General features: G+C 45.5%; 1 protein-coding gene across 2 annotated transcripts in view; it reads right to left on the reverse strand.

The window, feature by feature from the left end:
• DPYSL3 (dihydropyrimidinase like 3) overlaps nucleotides 1-20,497 on the reverse strand; it is a 332,011-nt gene that overhangs the window by 83,308 nt on the left and 228,206 nt on the right. For both annotated transcript variants that reach the window (XM_086931567.1, XM_086931568.1), the window contains exons 5-6: nucleotides 2,395-2,456; nucleotides 1,970-2,050 (exon numbers count right to left, since the gene is read on the reverse strand). In XM_086931567.1, coding sequence (XP_086787693.1) covers nucleotides 1,970-2,050; nucleotides 2,395-2,456 — 143 coding nt within the window. The remainder of the gene's footprint in view (nucleotides 1-1,969; nucleotides 2,051-2,394; nucleotides 2,457-20,497) is intronic.

Raw genomic sequence — 20,497 nt, forward strand, 5'->3', positions numbered from 1 at the left:
GGAAAGGCTGACAAACTTAAGCCAGGGAATTTTAAGAGAGGACACAGATCTAAGGCAATCCTTTACAATAGCGCAATTGAGCTCAGTATGCTCAAATGACCAGATCTTATGCCAAAGTGGAACAGGCTGTAACTTAATCAAATCTGCTAAGTAGGTTACGCCCAGTTCAGAATGGCACGCAAAAGCAGAACAACGTTTCGGGAGGGCGAGGAGATTCCTTAAGGAGTCATTTTCTACCAAATGTAGTGAGTTAACATTAGCAGGGCCCCACAGCTCTGACCCATACGTGGCAGTGGGCCGGCATTTAGCCCTGTATATTGTCATCATTTATTATGAATGCATAATACTCAGCTTCCTAGAGAAGTTGAGCAAGGCTGCAATCCTGTTAACATTTTGGAACCTTCTGGACTTAACCACACTTCTCCAGCTCCCCTCTTAGTCAAATAAAATACCTAAATAAGAGAAGGATGGTGTGTGCAATATTTTGGTACTTTGAATCAAAATATCACAGCATTTTGTATCTCTTTTCCTCTTTTCCTGAGTTTCATTAAAAAAGTTTTACTTATATTAATTTTCAATCCGAGATTCCGCATAAACTGAGCAAATTCGATGAGCTATCGCTGTAAACCAACGGGGTGCGGGCCATAAGCACTGTGTCATCTGCATAGAGGAGGGCCGGAATGGGTCGATACCTGACTTGGGTAATAGGGATGCTCCTATTCAGGAACACAACCATAGCACATCTCGGATTCGCAGGACTTCATTTATTGAAACCAACAGCATAACGCGTTTCAGCTTCAATGCCTTTTTCAAATGCTACTGACTCTGGTGTACGTATTCTACGTCATTAAAATATGGGTTGCCTCGCTGCTATTGGAGGATGCACTATCGACAGCTTGGAAAGACCTCCTCATATATATATGGATTGGTGACGGTACAACGCGTACCGTCACAACGCGTGCTGTTACAACGCGTCCCTTACAACGCAAGTCGTTACCACGACTTGCGTTGGGGGCCCGGATATCGAATAGTATAATTTACTATTCTAACACCAGTCCCCGTGGACACTAGGGAAGGTGTTGGAATAGTAAATTTACTATTTTTAATCTTCTAGCGCCCTCCAGCGCAAGTCGTGGTAACGACTTGCGTTGTTACGGACGCGTCGTAACAGCACCGCGTTGAAACATCCGCGTTGTAACGGATGTTTCCCATATATATATATATATATATATATATATATATATATATATATATATATATATATATATATATATATATATATATATATATATATATATATATTTCTATATCTATATCTCTTTAGTCATGTGTCCTGTGTCTTCAAAGTTCTTGTGTTGTGCCTTTCTGTGACTGCGGAGGGACATCTTCTCTTCACTTGTATTCAGGCCTCACAATCAAGCACGAGCTGCTGCACGAAGAGGCCGGACATTTGTGAACTTTGAGGACATATATATAGGAAACTCAATTGTTGTTGCTTGTTTCTTTGATGATTTTCAATCAAGAATCTATCAAGACAATAAAAACCTATATCTGATGGCGGGGCAAGAAGACAAAAATGTATGTACTTTTTTTGTTTACAATATTAGAACAATAATGCAATAAAGTCAAAATTGATTTGCCCGGATTGCTTTGTTTATGAGCAGAAAACAACACATGGCCTAAATAAAGGCACTCTATTTATTGTGTTCTCTATACAGTAATTAGATATGCATGACATAGTTTAGATTTACATTTCAAAACGAGATTTTAATGTTACTAAGATCATATTCAAAACATCTTTTAGAATCCATTGAAATGTAAACATTGTTAACAGTAACAAAAGGGGTGCTGATTGGGAAGGATTCCACGGTACACCTTATAATCAGAATCCTTTTGTGACAAATGAAAACACGATCAATCCATATCAGGTGCACTGCAAAGTGTTCGATGTAAACCTCTCTTTGCTTACCTGTGCAATGATATCCCCATTCTCTGCGTGGACCTGAGCGATGGCTCCGAGACTCCCCAGGCACGTGAAGATCTCATAGAGCTGAACAAGAAATGAGAAATGTCAACACATTCCTTATCCTACAGCCAACTGGTGCACAGTGTGTTCAAGCAATTCATCTGTGCCAGAGCTTCTCTACCACGGACCACTAAATTGACAACATTCTGCAACATGGCACCCTGGAGCCGCTCATAACTAGTATTCCTCCCTCTATAGAATGCCTAGTGAGTCTGGTGGAATGCATACAAGAAGCAGTGCAGGGGTGACTGCAGAATCACATCTCAGCATCTACATTCTACAAACGCGACACACTCAGTCTGGTACGATGAGGAGTAGAGGGGATCCCACTTACTCTTCTAGTGTGAAAATTGGTATAGAAACTTTACCTCTGTGTTTGACATCTGATATAAGTCTTTGTATGCCATGTACACCATGAACGAATTCACTCCTACAAAAGAGATAAAAAAATAGTCAAACTAGTTGAATTCCCTGGGGTTTACAGTGGTATAATTGAAGTACTGTTGCAAATTGTTTCAAAATTCAAATTCACCTTTAAGTATGCCTATATTGTTTGAGACTTGGGTACCCACGACCCGTGCAGGTAAGAGCGGTGAGGCCGGGTGGGGGTGTGGAGGGGGGGATTTTGACACCCAGCGACAAGGGAACATTATTTCTTTATTTAATTTTCCCTCGTGGTCATCGGTTGAATCCCTGGCCCCACCGCTCTTACCCGCACGGGCCACGGCTGGACTCAGGAGAAGGCAGGCAGCCAATGTGGGGCTTCAAACCAGTATCTGCAGTCTGCATAAAGCACCTTCCTGGTGCACATAGGAGATAGAAATTGATATGTTCATATAGGTGCAAATTGTTGACGTTCAGTACAGCTCCAGCAACTTTAGATCACTAAGCTTACAAGTATAAATATGTATTTACATTAGATCATCCTTTCTCCCATCGTCCAGGAGTCATGGTGCTGTTCAAATAACCCTTTAATCATAAGTGGTTTTACAATTGGGAGTACCAGATTAAACCACTGTGACAAATTAAGAAACCTCAGAAGGCCATTGTTAAAAAATATACATTGTTTTTTTTCCCGTTTTTTTTTAAATGACTTCTTGTACTTACTAAAGGGCTTGATCTTAGTCACTAAAGAACATTGACATTTTATCTGGAACAGAGAAGGTTTTGTGGCTGCATCACATCTTGTACCCTATCCAGATGTGAACGCTACAACAGCAATGTTAATTAGGTATAGCACTAGCTCTCCATAATCGTAGCTCACTTTCCCTTTTATGTAGAGAACCTGGAAAAAAGTCTTCTTACACAATGAATTAGAGCATCTGTATGAACATGGTTCACTAAAATATGCTTAGTGAAAGGAAACAGAAAACTGCACTTACGTCATAAACATATAAAAACACTCAGTCAGTCAGTCAGTCAAATACACTTTATTCGATTTGTTAATATCATAAAAGGTATTAAAAAAATGATCCATTTTACTCATTTGAATACCCTGAACATTGCATGGCATAAATAACTTACATTAATGGAGAAATGGAGCTGTTTGCCCCGTATTCCCCTCTGTTGGGACCCACACTTTGGATTTTGCTATTAAGCGTTCTTCTCTAGAATTTATAAGAAACCTTTCAACAAACACAATGTGCAACATATGCAGGAAATAAACCTCCAAATTATATAATACATAAAGGTTATGTGGACTTCGAACCGACAAATTCTGCTGACTGGAATTTCGCCAACTCCACCACGCCATGTGGTTACTTACATGCAATGGCAAGGGAGGAAATAAAAACAAGCATTTACAATGCAATGGTTTTGCCTTTGTTAAAGTTAGAGCTATTGGCATTGCTCTTGACATTATTTTTATTTATGTTTTTTTAACATAAATAAATGGCATTGTCATTTACAATGCCACTAGCTTTATCTCTCGCAAATGACACACACAAACACACAGAGCCCCCCCCACACACACACAGAGCCCCCCACACACACAGCCACACAGAGCCCCCCACACACATAGCCACACAAAGCCCCCCCCACACACAGCCACACAAAGCTTCCTACACACACAGCCACACAAAGCTTCTCACACACACAGCCACACAGAGCCCTCCACACACACCCACACAGCACAAGCAGGCAACAGGGGCACACGGAGGCACAAGCAGGCAACAGGGGGGGCACACGGAGGCACAAGCAGGCAATGGGGGCACACGGAGGCACAAGCAGGCAACGGGGCACACGGAGGCACAAGCAGGCAACAGGGGCACACGGAGGCACAAGCAGGCAACAGGGGCACACGGAGGCAGAAGCATCCAACAGGGGCACACGGAGGCACAAGCAGGCAACAGGGGCATGAAAACGGAGGCACAAGCAGGCAACAGGGGCACACGGAGGCACAAGCAGGCAACAGGGGCACACAGAGGCACAAGCAGGCAACAGGGGCACACGGAGGCACAAGCAGGCAACAGGGGCACACAGAGGTACAAGCAGGCAACAGGGGCACACGGAGGCACACGCAGGCAACAGGGGCACACGATTACTGGTGGATGACATTATTTCATGAAGTCGACCCATCACTTGTTTTGCTTTCCTTAAACAGAACAGGGTAGGAATCGAGTTCCTGCAGGAAACACATTAAAATGCACATGGAGTATTCCAAGCTAGCAGAGAAATGGGGTGGACAGTGATATTATTCTGTGTCTTCTACCGTCAACAAAAGGGTGGCTATCTATTTGTTCTAGAAGTGATAAACATGGACCAGGAAGATTACTTCTGATAGATATTTCATAAGCAAGAGCCCTATGAAACGGACAAGCAATGGTAACTGTGTAATGACGGGTAAAATGGATATCCTCAATGAACAGAGACAGAGCACATATTTTCGAATGTAGTTGGCTGACTTGATGGATAGCGTAGATATGATGGATGACTGGAGAGAACTGCATTGCACTGAAAGGGCTTATTCCTTTACCCTCTCCACCTACCCCCTACCCATCCCCATGGCTCAATAAAAGAAAAGACACGAGAAAAAAAGCTAAACCTAGCATCTTCTTTCAGCCAGTGGGGCTCTCCTGCAACTCCGGCAGCCGAGGCAGCGGTAGGGGGCGGGAACGGGAGCCGAGGCAGCGGTAGGGGGCGGGAACGGGGCCGGGGAGACACAGAGAGCGAGGCAGCGGTAGGGGGGCAGGAACGGGAGCCGAGGCAGCGGTAGGGGGGCGGGAACGAAGCCGGGGAGACACGGAGAGCGAGGCAGCGGTAGGGGGGCGGGGAAGAGAGCCGAGGCAGCGGTAGGGGGCGGGAACGGGGCCGGGAAGACACGGAGAGCGAGGCAGCGGTAGGGGGGCGGGAACGGGAGGTGAGGCAGCGGTAGGGGGGCGGGAACGGGGCCGGGGAGACACAGAGAGCGAGGCAGCGGTAGGGGGGCGGGAACTGGGAGCCGAGGCAGCGGTAGGGGGGCGGGAACGGGGCCTGGGAGACACGGAGAGCGAACCAGCGGTAGGGGGGAGGAAACTGGGAGCCGAGGCAGCGGTAGGGGGGCGGGAACGGGGCCGGGGAGACACGGAGAGCGAGGCAGCGGTAGGGGGGCGGGAACGGGGTCCGGAGACCCGGAGAGCGGGAGAGGGGGTGGGAACGGGCAAAAAAAAAAGCAAGCACTCACCTGGACTTCTTCCGGGTGCCTTCAATGCCGGACCAGATTCGGGGGCGTTCCCGAGAACAGGCTTTCGGCTGACGTAGCCAAAAGCCAAAAATTCTCGGGAACGCCCCCGAATCTGGTCCGAGATTGACGGACAGAGCCTTCTCTCAATGGCTAGCTTCCATTTATGGAGCTAGCCAATGGGAGGAGGGGGTTTAGACCCGACCCCACACACAAATCATAAGGTTTTTGGCGCATGCGCACTACGTGCGCATCGCCAGTCAAAACCTAAAAATTTAGGTTACAGTGCCTACCCGTAGCTACATATGGGGCTGAGGTATGGGGATTGGAGAAAAAAAACCAAGTATCCAGCGAGAAGAAGGTAGATTCTGCAGAAAAATACTGGGTGCCCCAATCTCATCTTCTGAATTTATTTGTCAAAAGGAACTAAACCTCCCCTATGTATGTGATTTTATTAGATCTAGACCAGCTTTATTCTGGAGGAATAATTCAGCCATTTTAACACAAAATATTATAAAAGAGTGCCTTAAATGTGACCATGGTATGGCGATCCCCTGGCTTGCGGGAGTCCTAAAAACATTGAGTGCCGTGAACAGGGGAGATCTTTTCTCCGACCCAAGTAGGATTGAACCTAAAGATAAAAGTGAGGTCAAACAAGCACTGTATGCACTTTATAACTCTGAACGAATGGAAAGGGAAATCCTTAAATCAACTGTTGTGAGTTATATGAGGAATGATTTATGTAGGAGACCACTTGCACCATACCTCACCTTACCCATGACTAATTGGGAGAGATCACAGTTGTTTCGGCTAAAGGCGGGTTCAGTGAAATTCCTACTGGGCTTCCCCCTGGGTTATCAACACACAACACATTACAATCCATGTCCGTGTGATGGTATTAGTAAACAGAATGATTTGCACTTTCTATTCTTCTGTAAATTTTATTTAAAATACATCAATTGGTTTTTAACATCTTATTTTAGAAAAGAAAGACCCCTTTCGTTGGGGGAGTCCTATTCAATGTTACTTTCCCTGAATACAGATGAATTAATTTATCGCACTAGCACTTTTTTGAGACTTATAACACGTGTACGCAAAATGATGGAAAATCCCTGAAATAACTGTATTAGATTTTTAATAATTATGAATTCTGTAATTTGTATTTGTTATGTAATTGAATTGTTTTAACGTGGTACTTTTATGAATTTTATGAAATTCGAATAAAGGTCTTTTGAACTTGAACATGTTATTTTTTTGATTTATTTTTTTACATTATTGTAAGCATAATATTTAAACATCCCATAGCAAAGATTTGAAGTCACAGTTGAGGCCAGCTCGCTAGCTGCTCCCTCCATATACAAAAATGGGTCAATGTATTTGCATGTAAACTGAAGAGTTATTCAATTGCTCATGCACTGTCTTTCCCCAACAACACCGGCGCTCGTGACAGTCTGGCTAATTTAAAGAAGACCACAGCAACACTTGATTATTAATTGAATATGCATTAAAACGACTATTACCTGCTGCCCATGCCATTCTAACAGCTTCGGGGGCCTGGAATAGTCTGAATTGTCACACTTGTAGGCGTGTGATGGTTGGCAGTTGTGATGGAAGCGCTGGTTGGGGCAATGAGTGGTGCAAACTGCAGTGGCCTACCGACGAGAGCCCCGGCACTTATTTTACAAATTAAGGCTAAGCACTGCGGGCGCGCCAAGTCACCAGAGAGTGGAAAACGTCAAGTGGGAGGAAGGAACTCGGCGATAGAGAGGGGAGGGTAATGAAGAGGGGGGGGGACAGTGTGGCATGCCAGAAGTGATGATGGGGGCAAGGCTTCCCTTCTGCTCTGACGACTGCGCCTGCGGCCGGGGCTTCATCTGTGAGACACGTCGCAGGGCCCTGGAGCCAATCAGGAGAGCTGGCAGCCCCCTTCAGTCTCCCGCAGCCGCACAGACCCACCACGCTACCGGCAGGGCAGGAGGTTACCAAGGGTGACCCTTCCCGCCCTAGAGCCCCGCCCCCATGCGCATCGAAGACTGAAGAGCCTGAGGAGAGGACAGGGCGCTATACGCTCCCCTTCATCCGCCCCATACCCCCCGCATCAACAGGAGCACAAACCCACCGTGCCTGTCCGAAGAGGCTGCGGAGGGCGAGGTGCACCTTGAAGCCACCAGGCTCCATCCTGCTCCGGAGCCCCGCCCCCATGCGCCTCGAAGCCTGAAGCGCCTGCGGAGAGGACGGGGCGCCATAAGGCTGTCAGCCCCAGAAGGAGATGTCATGTCAGGACCAGAAATTACACATTAACGAGGCTCGCTGGAGCACCAACACTGGACCCCACGGGGCTCTCAAAACACGTTGGGGCGACCCACTGCCAACCGGGGCCGCCCTTGAAGCCCTCACGCTTCAGGATCATCAAGCGCTGAAAGAGCGCCTCACTGCTTGGCCCCGGGTCACTCCAGGGCCGACCTGCACCGCTGATGGACTCAGCGCCTACGCACCAGCACTCTCTGCTTCCTCCCTGCCCCGGCCGGTCCCGGCAGCCCTCCGCCCGCTCTCAGGTCCTCATGGAGCGGCGGGGAGCTGACTTGGCGCTCCAGCGCGGGGACTCAGGCCAGGGGGGGCAGAGATCCTTCACGCAGGATCCCTCGGCGGGGTCAGCTCACTCTCTCCTCGCCGAGGTGCACTTCCATCCCGGCTCTCGGCGGCTCCTACGGAGGTCCCGATGGACCAGCCTATCACGTCGCGGCACTTGCGACGAGCCTCCTTGTTCACCCGGGAGTCAGCCAATGGCAGTGCGGCTCCCGGGTCAGGCCTACGATGACGCTCCGCTCTGCAGCCAATCACGGCACGACAACGGCAATGACGCTGCGCCGCACGGGCCTATCCCGTCGCGGCGTTGGTGAGGGGGCTCGGCTCTCTCAGCCAATGGGAGCGCAGCAGCTCGATCTTCACCGTGGCAGCCTCCGATCAGGGCGAACGATCTTTGCAGGGTGCTTCTGGCCCCCGGGCCGCGGTGTTGATCAGGCGGAAGAGAATTTAGAAGGGCACAGGTCACAAAAGCAATACTGCACAGAAGTCAGCCCTAAAACGAAAAGCAATGGACATCTTCTGGGTGCCGTCAATGCCGGACCAGATTCGGGGGCGTTCCCGAGGACAGGCTTTTGGCTGACGTAGCCAAAAGCCAAAAATTCTCGGGAACGCTCCCGAATCTGGTCCGAGATTGACAGACAGAGCCTTCTCCCAATGGCTAGCCTCCATTTATGGAGCTAGCCAATGGGAGGAGGGGGTGTAGACCCGACCCCACAAACAAATCATAAGGTTTTTGGCGCATGCGCACTACGTGCGCATCGCCAGTCAAAACCTAAAAAGAACAAGGTGGAGAGATTTAGGGATACAAAGACAACCCATTTAAAAAGAGAAATGAGAGTGAGGGAGTGGTTTACAGCACAGTACGAAAAAAAGGATGTGGGCCAAAACATGAGTTGCGCCAAATAGACCAATCACATATTATTTTTCGGGCAGCATCTCACATTCATTGAATATTCTACCCTTCTCCAATGGAATTAAAAGAGCTATGAATTAGGGAGGCACATTACATAAAAACATTCAGCTGTAAAGAAGGTAGAGAAATGAACTGGTAGGGGGGACTACAAAGAGGGAAAGTCTCTTGCACAGTGCATGTGTTAGTGAGCATCCCACGGTGAGAAGTCTTAGAATCAACAATGACAGTGCAGCATCAACACATAGCAATTACTTGCAAATGCTAAAATATATCTTAGGATTCCAGAGTACTTCACTTAACAGCTTCTAGGTTCCAGCTAGAAGTTCAAGCAGATCATTTGCTTGGGAGTTTTTGTCTAGTTGTGATTTAAGACACACTCTTAGTTTTTGGCTAATCTGCTCAGTTCTTTTAAATGCAACATAGGTTTTCACTCTATAAAATGTATTGCTTGGGAGGTTGGAGGGTCTTTTTTCCTAACGGTTTACTGTATCTTTTTTTGCTGGGGTGAAACCATGTTGAGAAATGCTGGCAAATAAATGTACTCAAATACCTCATTTAGCTTGTTGTTTTATCAGGATTTCTCCTGATTTAAGCAGCTGTGCAAGAGCCTCCATAATGGTTTGTTCCAGGAGTTACCATAGATTCCTTTTAATATCTAGAATACTGTGCAATGGAGAGTGGAAACAAAGTTGTGAATTCAATCTAAAGGAAAAAAAGAGGTTGAATATACAGTGTTGCATGTAGGTAAGTTTTAGATCTCCTTCACACCACCTTTATTACAATTTATCGGAAATCAAGTGATCAATGGCAAATACTAAACGGGGGATGGTATCCCTAATACTTAGATTTGTTTCAGCGAAACAAATAAAAAGGGAGGGTTGTGCAACCAAAGACTTCACATCACTCTTACAAGTCTTTCCGCAATATTTCTTTGCTCGCAGTAGGACAAATCCACAGCATAACCAATAATTTTATAAATAAATTGACAGGATATTAACATAATTCAAATAAATGCAGGTCAAGTAATGAACAATTTCTAATCTATTTTTGAAAATTTACCAAGACCTGTGGTACCTTTTCTGGTGCAAAAGGTGGTTGTCTGCTCAATCATCACAATGCTCAGTGTTCTGCATACATGAATATTTTGAGTGCTCCTCATATTTTCTTTGGCCAAAAGAAGCTAAAGATTCAGCTGTTCCATTGCTATAGTAAAAATAGTGTTTGGCTGTGGCTCATCCCCCTGCTACTGATTTGAGTCTCTTTTGTATCTCCTGTCAGGAGCCCCACAGTCCTGATCAGTGGGTAGCTACAATGGCACTAGAGGAAGGGTGTATAAAGTTAATCTGAACCCTATGTTCAACTGCCCCATTCCATAACGCAAGGCGAGGAACCGTTCTTTTTTCCTAAGAGCAAATCAGAATTATTCCAAAAGGGAGCCAATGACTCCTGCAAGCCTCAAGGGCAGAGTAACATCAGGTGCCAATGCTGATGAAAGAATAATAGAAACAATCTGTCATAACGTTTGGTTAAAATTGAGAAGAGAAACAGCTATGGTCCCAACTATCCCAAAGGTGGATGCTAAATTCTAATGTTACTAAGGCTGTAATATCCTTGTTAATCAGTGGCGGAGAAGAGAAAATAAGGTGTACTGAACTGGGAAATAAACTAGCAGTGTACAAAATCTGCAATTAGTTTTTTTGTGAAACATGCATTATTTTCCTAAAATTAGACATATTATGCAAAATGCATTTTGCTGGATTCTCAAGTAACTTTTCTCCACAAGGGTATACCTTGCACAGGGGCACAGCCAGCAACCATGAAGTAGATAGCTCGGAGCCGGAACTCCTCGCCGCCACTCGGACCCCCGGCTGCCCCAGACACCTGTCCCGAACTCTAGCCACCTCTCCGACAGCACAGGCGGCCCAGGGAATCTCGAGGATGCTGCCGGCGGGGGGGGGGGGGGGGGGGCACATACTCAATCTGGTATGTGCACGGATCCCAGGGGAAGCCAGTGCCACCTGAGGAAACCCTCAAGACGATGGCCTCGCAGTATTGTACAACGCAACCTCTGTTGGATTTCTGGCCACCACTGGTGCGGCGGCAGGGGGCAGATTGAATGAGCCTGCACCACGAGCGGCCCCGGGGGAGTCAGGCAGCATTTTAGTGGGAGTCGGCCTGGGACGACGGGCCCTTCCCATTGATAGTGCGGCCATCACCCAGCTGGGGCAGCAGAGGAGAGGACTGCCCTTCCGAGTACACAGCCCCTCCAGGCAGAGGGGGGTGGCTTGCTACATCCTGGTGGGGGCCTTGTAACTGCCTTTGTGCCTTTACCGGCGGCAGAATGGTACTCCGGGTGGACAGCTCCTCTTAATTTCCCTGGCATCATCCTGAGGCGGTACATTTGGCCACTGGAGGCCTTTTGATTGGAGGTACATACATCCCGTGCTGGGCCCAATTCTATTGTGTTTTACTGAGAAATAGCGTCTGTTTGTTTTTAAGACATCAAATTGCATCACTGCAAAACTGTAATGCGCTTCATTGAAATTAATTAAGTCCAGAGTTACTGTGAAAGTCAACTTATTTTTCTCATTTTTAACAGATAGACTTAAAAAAAACTAAATCATCGACACATCATAAACACATTTTGGAATGCGACACTCAGCACATGTTATCCGAGTGGTTAATACTTAAACTCATCCCCTTAACCTTGTACCCCCAAACTTAATTTCTTAACCCCTTAGCCTTAACCTCTATACCTTATTAACTCCATTCCATTAAACACTGAACCTTAAACCTAAATTCTTAAATCTGTAACCCAAACCCTTAATTTGAAACCCTATATCCGTAACCCTTTATACTTGACCCTAACCAAGCATCCCTATATTCAATTCCCAATACCCCAAATCCTTTACCCTAAACCTTATCCCATAATACATAGCTTAAACCCCCAAATGGAATGCCCTTAATCCTGAACCCATAACTTTATACCCAAACCTTATTCCTATGCCCCAAACCCTTATCCCTGTACCCCAAACCCTATATCTCTAACACCAACCTCTCCTGCCTAACCCCCATAAAGCTTATAACTCAAACCCCCCACCCATAAACCCCACTCCTTAAACCATTTGCCTGTTCCACACTATCATAACTTCAATACATTTTGGGAACACACAATTGGGAAATATTACTTTCTCAAGGTATTTCTTTTGGGTTTTTTTATAATTGGGAAGTGTTTTTTTTAAAGTGTTATTTTTGAAGTTTTGGGACAATGCCATATTTTAAAAGAAACACAACTACTATATCCCCACGGTGGAACTTAACCAGAACTCCGGGAATAATGCTCTTACCTCTTTTCCACAAATTACGTTCAGCAAACTGAGGAAATCTTACTGGGCCTAAAATCCGGTGCTCCTTTAAACCCTTGTATGCCCTCCATACTTAAACGTGCTCCTGACTTAGCAGCTAGTTTCCTGTGTAAGGTGTTCAACAACATTCTCTTATCTGGTATCTATACGGTTACCTCGAAGGAAGCCATCGTCTCACCACCTAACGCTGACCCCTTAGAGTTGAAAAACGTTCGACCTATTTCCCTTCTCCCTGCCCCTGCTGAAATCTTAGAGAAATTCATCAACATTGAATTGATGAAATACGTTGAATCCCAGGAGATCCTAGATCGCTCTCAGAATGAGTTTTGCGCCGGTCACAGCACTGAGTCTGCCCTCATTGCAGCCACTGACTATATTTGCACGCAGGTCGATCAGGGTGGATCGGTGTTGCTGATTATGCTCAATCTATTGGCAGCATTCAACACCGTCTCCACGGTGTGCATGGTTCAGTGTTGAGGGAAGTTGAAGTCATGGGAAAGGCCCTGCAGCTTCTCCACTCTTTTATATTAGGCAGAACGCATATTGTTAGCTGTGGAGGCTATAGAGCAAAGGCTTTCAGCCTTCCTTGTGGGGGTTCCCCCAGGGTAATCACTGACCCCCACTCTTTTTTTATCTCTATGTGACCCCTCTGGCCGAGCTGGTGAGATCTTTCGGATTCCAGGAGCTCTCCTATGCGGACGACCCGCAAATCATTGTTTCCATCTCAAATGGTTTGCAATTTGTCGCAGAGAATTTTACTGAGTGCATGTTCAGAATTATCTGCTGGATGAAGAGCAACTCACAAAAGATCAATGCTGACAAGACTGAGGTGCTGGTATTTGGATCACAGAATTCCATAGTTTCAAATACCTGGTGGCCTGAAGATTGTGGTCCCTTCCCTGTCCCGGATCGGACTGCGAAAATCTGGGTGTCACTTTTGACGAGGGTCTGACGTTTGATTCTCAGGTCAGCCGAAAAGTCAGCACTTGTTTCTATATATTAAGAAGCCTTAGAAGGGTGCTCCCATATATTCTGTCTGAACTGCATCTGTCTATGATCATTGCACTAGTCACCTCTTGGCTGGACTACTGCAATGCTCTGTACCTTAACATCGATGCAGCATCCCTGAACAAGCTCCAGGTTGTACAGAATGCAGCGGCAAGGCTGATTCTTAACATTCTGAAGCATCTGTCAGCCAGGGAGGGGATTCATGTCTTGCACTGGCTCCCGATCAGGAAGTGCATTTCCTTCAAAGTCCTGAGTATGGTATATAAGGCCTTGCACAGTAAAGGCTCGCCACATCTGAAAACCATATGACAATAGTACACCCCTGGGAGGACCTTGAGAATATCCACACAGAAAAAACTGGTCTCGCCCAGCTATCATAGGTGCAGGTGGGGCGGCCGCTCCTTTTCGGCAGCAGCCACCAAGCTTTGGAATTCTTTTCCCATCTCCAATGTGGACTCTCTTCCAGTTTTCAGAAAACTTTTGAAAACATGCCTATTTTCATCTTAGTTGACTGTCTGTGCATCTCTCTCCTCCTCTGTCTGCCCAATGTCCTGACACCTTTGGGTATAAGTGCACTCTACAAATATTATCCTATCCTATCCTTTGCAGAGTTGCATGTACCCTGAGGAAACTCTCATTATAAAATGAGCAAATAGGACAAGGATGATGTACAATGACATTATGCCCTAGAAACCATAGATAGTTCTGACAGCTATCTTCACAAATTAGCTAATAAAGGGATCCACTTAATTTATTTATTTATTTATTTATTTATTTATTGAAAGTTCATGACAATATAATGTACTCTATACAAAACAGTAAGTATTAATACAAGATTATAAATATACAGACACGAAGATAAATAGACATAGTAATAGTAAAAGACTCAGCTGACATAATATGGGGTAAAAAAAATAAAATACGCTAGTAATGGCTACGTTAAATGTTTTAGATGTTATGGGCCCCCACTTTTTAGCTGTCTCCACGATGCCACTGGCGCCCAAATCCTTAACCCCATTTCCCTGGATTTCGCACCCTTTAAAGCGTATAGCTCTGACTCGATGTTATGAATCCCGAGCATCCTGCACATCCACATTTGGAAGGTTGGGGCCTCAACATCCTTCCATGCGGCAGCAATTAAGATTCTAAGAACAGCTGTTGCTATAAAAACAAGTGCCTCGGATTCTGTGCTTAAACCCAGTCTAGCGTCACACCCAATTATTAAAAGTGTAGGGGATAGGTCTATTTTGACAGCTAGCAGCCCCTCTAGGAACTTTTCAATTTCATTTTTAATTGTCCCTAGTTTCCCACAGCTACAAAACATATGTAGAAGATCAGCTGGACCATTACCACATCTAGGGCAATTACTATCCTCCCTCTTTCCCCATTCATACAATTTAGCCGGAGTGTAATATAAGTTGAAGAGAGTCTTAAAGTGCTGTGCTCTTAAGTTTGAGGAACGTAGGAACCTTTTATCCATTAGGATAGCTTTATCCAGATCAATGTCGGGATCTCTCAGTTTAACAGCCCAAGTGGCCTCTGTCTTAAGAATATCATCAGGAAGCGTTTCCAAGAATAGCCCATAGAATGATCTGATTCTGCAGCCACCTCCCTTCATATAATCTAGTATTGTACAATCTTTAGATATGTCTATTCTAGGTCTTTTTGATTTTATTGTATTGGCCAGCTGCTTATATTTGAACTCTTGATATCCTTGGAGTAGATATCGTGACTTTTGAAGTTCAAGGGGCTTCAGAACATCCTTTGTCATCACTTGACCTAATGTCGTAATTCCCTGTCTTTCCCAGTGTCTCCATGGGCCATCTCTACTTAGATGTGAAAATAGTCCTGAATTCCAGAGTAAAGTGTGTTTATTAAACTTTGGAATGCTCTGGTTCTTCTGTACAGAGGACCATAACCCCCAGATATCTTCCAAAATTTTATAGCCTGTTGTCTTATAAAAACGTTTATGGTATTTCCTTAACAATACCCCGTGTGCTTCACTCCCTAGAGCCAGCTGATAAATAGATGGGATATCTCGTGGCTATGTGGCGTAGTATCAGGAAAAAAGAGTATAGCCATTTCTGTCAGAAGGCAAGACCAATTGTAAAACCTAAGATTAGGAATTCCTAACCCACCCTTTTCTTGGGGGAGAGACATATATTTAATTGATCTCCTCACCTTACCATATTGCCAAACAAAGTTCATGAAGACTGTCTCCATTTCCTTGATCAATATGTCATCTACTTTAAAGGGGATAGATCTGAATTTGTATAGGATCTTCGGGAACATTGTCATTTTGATGACATTGACCCTGCCTATGATTGACAAATGAAGGGTATCAATTCTTTTGAGGTCCTGTTTCATCTTATCAATTAGGGGCAAAAAATTATCTTTGATGATTTCCCTTGGCTGTGCATTAATTGTTATTCCTAGGTAAACTGCTGAGTCTACATATCTATCGTCTAGCTTGACTATGTTCCTTGAACATAATACCTGTGTTTTGGCCACATTGAGACGATACCCAGATAGCCTCCCGAAATCAGAAGTAATACTAATTATTCCTCTCATTGCACTATCTGGATCAGTGGTAGTTATGGCTAAATCGTCCGCATATGCGAGGATTTTGGTATGAATTCCATTAGTAACAACCGGCTTTATATTGATGTTATTCTTTATAAGGGTAATTAGGGGGTCTATATATAGAGCGAATAAAATGGGTGAGCACGGACACCCTTGTCTCGTGCCTCTCGTGATATGAATCTGCCTAGAACTTTCACCCATAAGCTGGATACTGGCAGTTGGATTAAAATACATAGCCTTAATTGCCTGCAAGAATCTAGGACCAAATCCTCTATCAACCATCACTTTCCACAAAAAACTCCACTTGACGCGGTCGAACGCTTTTTCTGCGTCGAGGAGGATCATCGCGACCCCCCCCCCACCAGCAGCATGGATATCGAACAGGGTTATGGCCCTTCTAATATGGTCGGTAGTATCCCTACCAGGGATGAAACCATGCTGCCAAGGCGAGACGAGAGTCGCAATAATCCCCCCCAGCCGTGTAGCCATTATCTTAGCATATAGTTTATTATCACTATTTATTAACGATATGGGCCTATAAGACCCTGGACTTTCCTTGGGTTTCCCTTTTTTGAGGAATACCACTATATTGGTTTTGGTCCAAGATTCTGGTATAACCCCGGTATTTATAACCCCGTTGAATAAATCTAACAGAAGAGGTGCCGTTTCTTCCTTCAAATGTTTATAGACCTCCAGGGGTATGGCATCAGGCCCTGCAGCCTTGCCTGCTGATAGATCTTTTAATGCCTGGGAGAGCTCATCCATGGTGATATTCTGCTCCAAAGATTCTATCTCGCTAGGCGTGAGTTTAGTGCCTGTATCCGGCCATCTATACCCGAGTCGTCTATATCCGTTTCTTCCTTATAAAGATCCTGATAGAACCTCCTAAAAACTTTGAGAATTTCAGTTGGTTTATTATAAATCTGATCACCTTCTTTAATTTCGGTGATAGCATTTTTTGATGTAGCTTGTCTTATCCTTAACGCTAGAGCCCTGCCTGCATTCTCCCCTGTTTCATACATACTGGCTCTGCGGGTCTGATATTCTGCTGCTGCTTTTTTTGCCAATTGCTGTTGGATATCTGCCTTTATGCTATTCAGCCTTTCTAAGCTCTGATTACCCTGTGTCCCCTGGCAAACGTCTCTCCTGTGTTGTTCCTCTGCCTCCGCCAGTTTGACCAAAAGACGTTCTCTATCTTCCTTAGCTTCTTTCCAGATCCTACCCGAAAAGCTGATTGTCTCTCCCCTCAGGCCAGCTTTGAAACTATCCCAGACCATAACCCGGGATGCACTATATCTGTTCGCATCGAAGTAGGATTGGGCCCAGTTCTTGATGTGTGCTAAATAATTGCTATCCGCTAAAAGCTTCCTGTCAAAAGTCCAGGGTCTGACCTTCTCCCTTTGTATATTCATAGTCACAGTAAGAATGAGGGGGTTATGATCTGATATTAGCCTAGGCAGCATTGCGATTTTTACATTAGGAAGACAAGTTGCTGATATTAAGAAATAGTCCAACTTTGTATGTTTATTAAATGGGTGTGAGAAGTATGTAAACCCGGGTTCGTCTTTCTTTAGGCTCCCCCACACATCCCTCAACCCATAAGATTGAATTATAGAGGACACCGACCTGAATACCCGGGGCTTACGACCAATATATGGGGTATCCCCTGTAAAATCTGCTGAAATATTAAGATCACCACACATTATTATAGGTGAGGGCCAGTTAATAAGTTCCCTCTCTATATGATCCATCACCCCCGGATCATCCAGGTTAGAACCGTATACTGTACATAGAGTTATACCTAGTTTCAGTTCACATATTGCCCATCTTCCCAATGCATCAGCCTTTGATTCTTTTGCCCCTCCCAGACCTACCCGACCTATAATGGCTACCCCCTTTACCGTTGAAGTCTGTGAAGAGCAGGACAAAATTTCATACCCCCTTAAATTTAGCCAGTGTTTCTTTTTCCAAGGTAAGTGGGTCTCTTGTAAGCATATGATATCTGCCCTTATCAATTTTATATACTCTTCAAACCTACCTCTCTTTTTCCAGTTATTCAGCCCACCAATATTTAGGCTAACTACCCTGATACTAGACATAGCCCTGTAGGGAGCAAAGCCAGCACTCTAACCAATTACGTTTTCTCCTGAGCTTTTCATGACTGAACATATCCACTCTAAACATTACACTTATATCGAGAAACACATTTATTGCATGAACTTTCTTTTTCCTTTTTAGTTTTTGCTTCCCCCACCCCCCCACCCCACTCCAAGCCTTGTCCCCCCCTAACCCCCCTGACCCCAACCCTCTCCCCAGTGAAGCGCGCAGACTGAGTCTGTGCGTGTGATGGGTGCAGCCCAGCAGTGGACACTTTGCAGACTACTTATTAGAACATGTCCTCAACTCATAAAGGAACCATGAACCACCTTATCGTGACACATTTAACTCTATAAACCTTGACCTTTAGTTAAGATTTGGGCTTGAAGATACTGCCCTGCCCCGCATGAACTATACAACTGTAATGCTCGCCCCCCTTAGGCTGCATCCTTCTTTTATATGAATCAATTGGAGGCTAGTAGTACAACACACTCCACTAGTAGCTATGATATATTGTGTGTAGGATGTCCCTACACTACACAATCTATATTAGTTATGCACCATACTAAATTGAGTCCAAATACTCCCGAGCTTTGATTTCTGAAGAGAAATACATGGTCTTGCCTGAATGAATTATTTTTAGCTGGGCAGGATTAATGAGATAGACCTGTACTCTTTTGTCCTGAAAGGGCTTGATTAATTGTCTCAGCCTCCAGCGCCGTTCAACGGTGGCGTGACAAAAATCAGGCCTTACAAAGAAAGAGCCTCCCTCGAAGGTTCTTCTGGCGTCTGGTCTCGCTTTCTCTGAGATGGACTGGCGTAGAAGAAAGTTGCCTATGTAGATTAGGATAGCTCTGGGCTTGTCGCCTTCTCTGGTATTCTGTCTCAGTTTAGCTGGGGTCCTGTGCGCTCTCTGGATTTCAGTAGTCCAATTCCAACCTGCAATATCCGGAAAGGCTTTCTCGAAGGTTTTGACTATAAAGGCATTGACGTCCTGCCCTTCGATTCCTTCCGGGATTCCAAGGACCCTGAGATTGTTCCTTCTTTGATGGTTTTCCAAGACCTCCAGCTTCCACTGGACATCTATTGCTTGTGCGCCAAGGGATTCCACTCTGCTCGTGGCGGCCGCAGCCTCTGATTCAGTGGCGACAATCCTTTCTTCTAGATTTGAGACCCTGTCACCTATATTTACACAGGCCTTTGAGAGTTTCCTTACCACTCCTTTCATTTTCCGCTTTGCAGATTGGGCCTTGAGGCTGTCTGATTGAGTCTCTTCTCTATGTGCTGTTATTCCTTGATGGATTGATTCCATCATTGCCATCAGTGACATCATTGAGAACTGCGTGGTTTCCTGATGCTGTGTCTGGGCCGTCCCCTGAATAGGGTTTCCCTGAAGAGATGTTGTAGGAGAGTGATCCCATGTTAATTCTGGGTGATCCCTTTGAGAAGGCATATTTTTGATGGTGGTTGTAGGAATCCCTTCCTCATTATCACTTTCAGTTTCTGGGTTGCTGCAATCGATATCAGAGCTATGGAGCTCCTCATCCTCTGACCAATCGGCCTCCTCTGTCACGGAGAAGAAACATTCGCTGGGAGTCTTCTCCTTTTCCTTCTCCTTTTCTCCATGTATTGATCCAGAATAGATGATAGTTGCATTGTCCACTGATTGAACAGGTTCGTCTGGGACCGTGGTGGACTTGGTAGCCTCTTTCAGTGTCTCACATGTTATAGAACCTTCTTGAGTGCCTCCGTTATTAGTTGTTGGGTATATGGAGATACGCTCTACCATGCCTTCTGGTAGCGAGTCTAGCGTGTCCTTTGCTGATATAAGATCTGTACACTCACTGGCCCCGTTACCAGCCCCCTCACCTTCCTCCGTAGTCGCACCAATTGGATGCACCGTTTGTGATGTCAAAACCTGAGTGCCACTCAAGGTGTTACCCACTACTTCAACCTCCTGACCTGGCTGATATGACCGCAGCTGCCTTTGAGATTGGGATTGAGACTGTAGGGGTTGAGAAGCTGGCTGTGATGTGACCTCAATGTCTGAACCAGGATCAAGCTCTACATCTTCTTGAGTGGCCGGTAATGCCGATAATGTCGCCTCAGGGACCACTGGGGCCTCCACTAGGTCTACTACCATAGCCGGTTCCATCTCTTTCAGTTTTTTTTTCTCTCGTTCCGGTTCAGCATGTCTACCACACTTATGGTGGCAGTGGCAGTAGCTGTAGCTTGTCTAGTTCTAGCAGCGGGCGGCCGCA

Source organism: Lissotriton vulgaris, chromosome 7, assembly GCF_964263255.1.
Source record: "Lissotriton vulgaris chromosome 7, aLisVul1.2, whole genome shotgun sequence".
Classification (NCBI taxonomy): Eukaryota; Metazoa; Chordata; class Amphibia; order Caudata; family Salamandridae; genus Lissotriton; species Lissotriton vulgaris.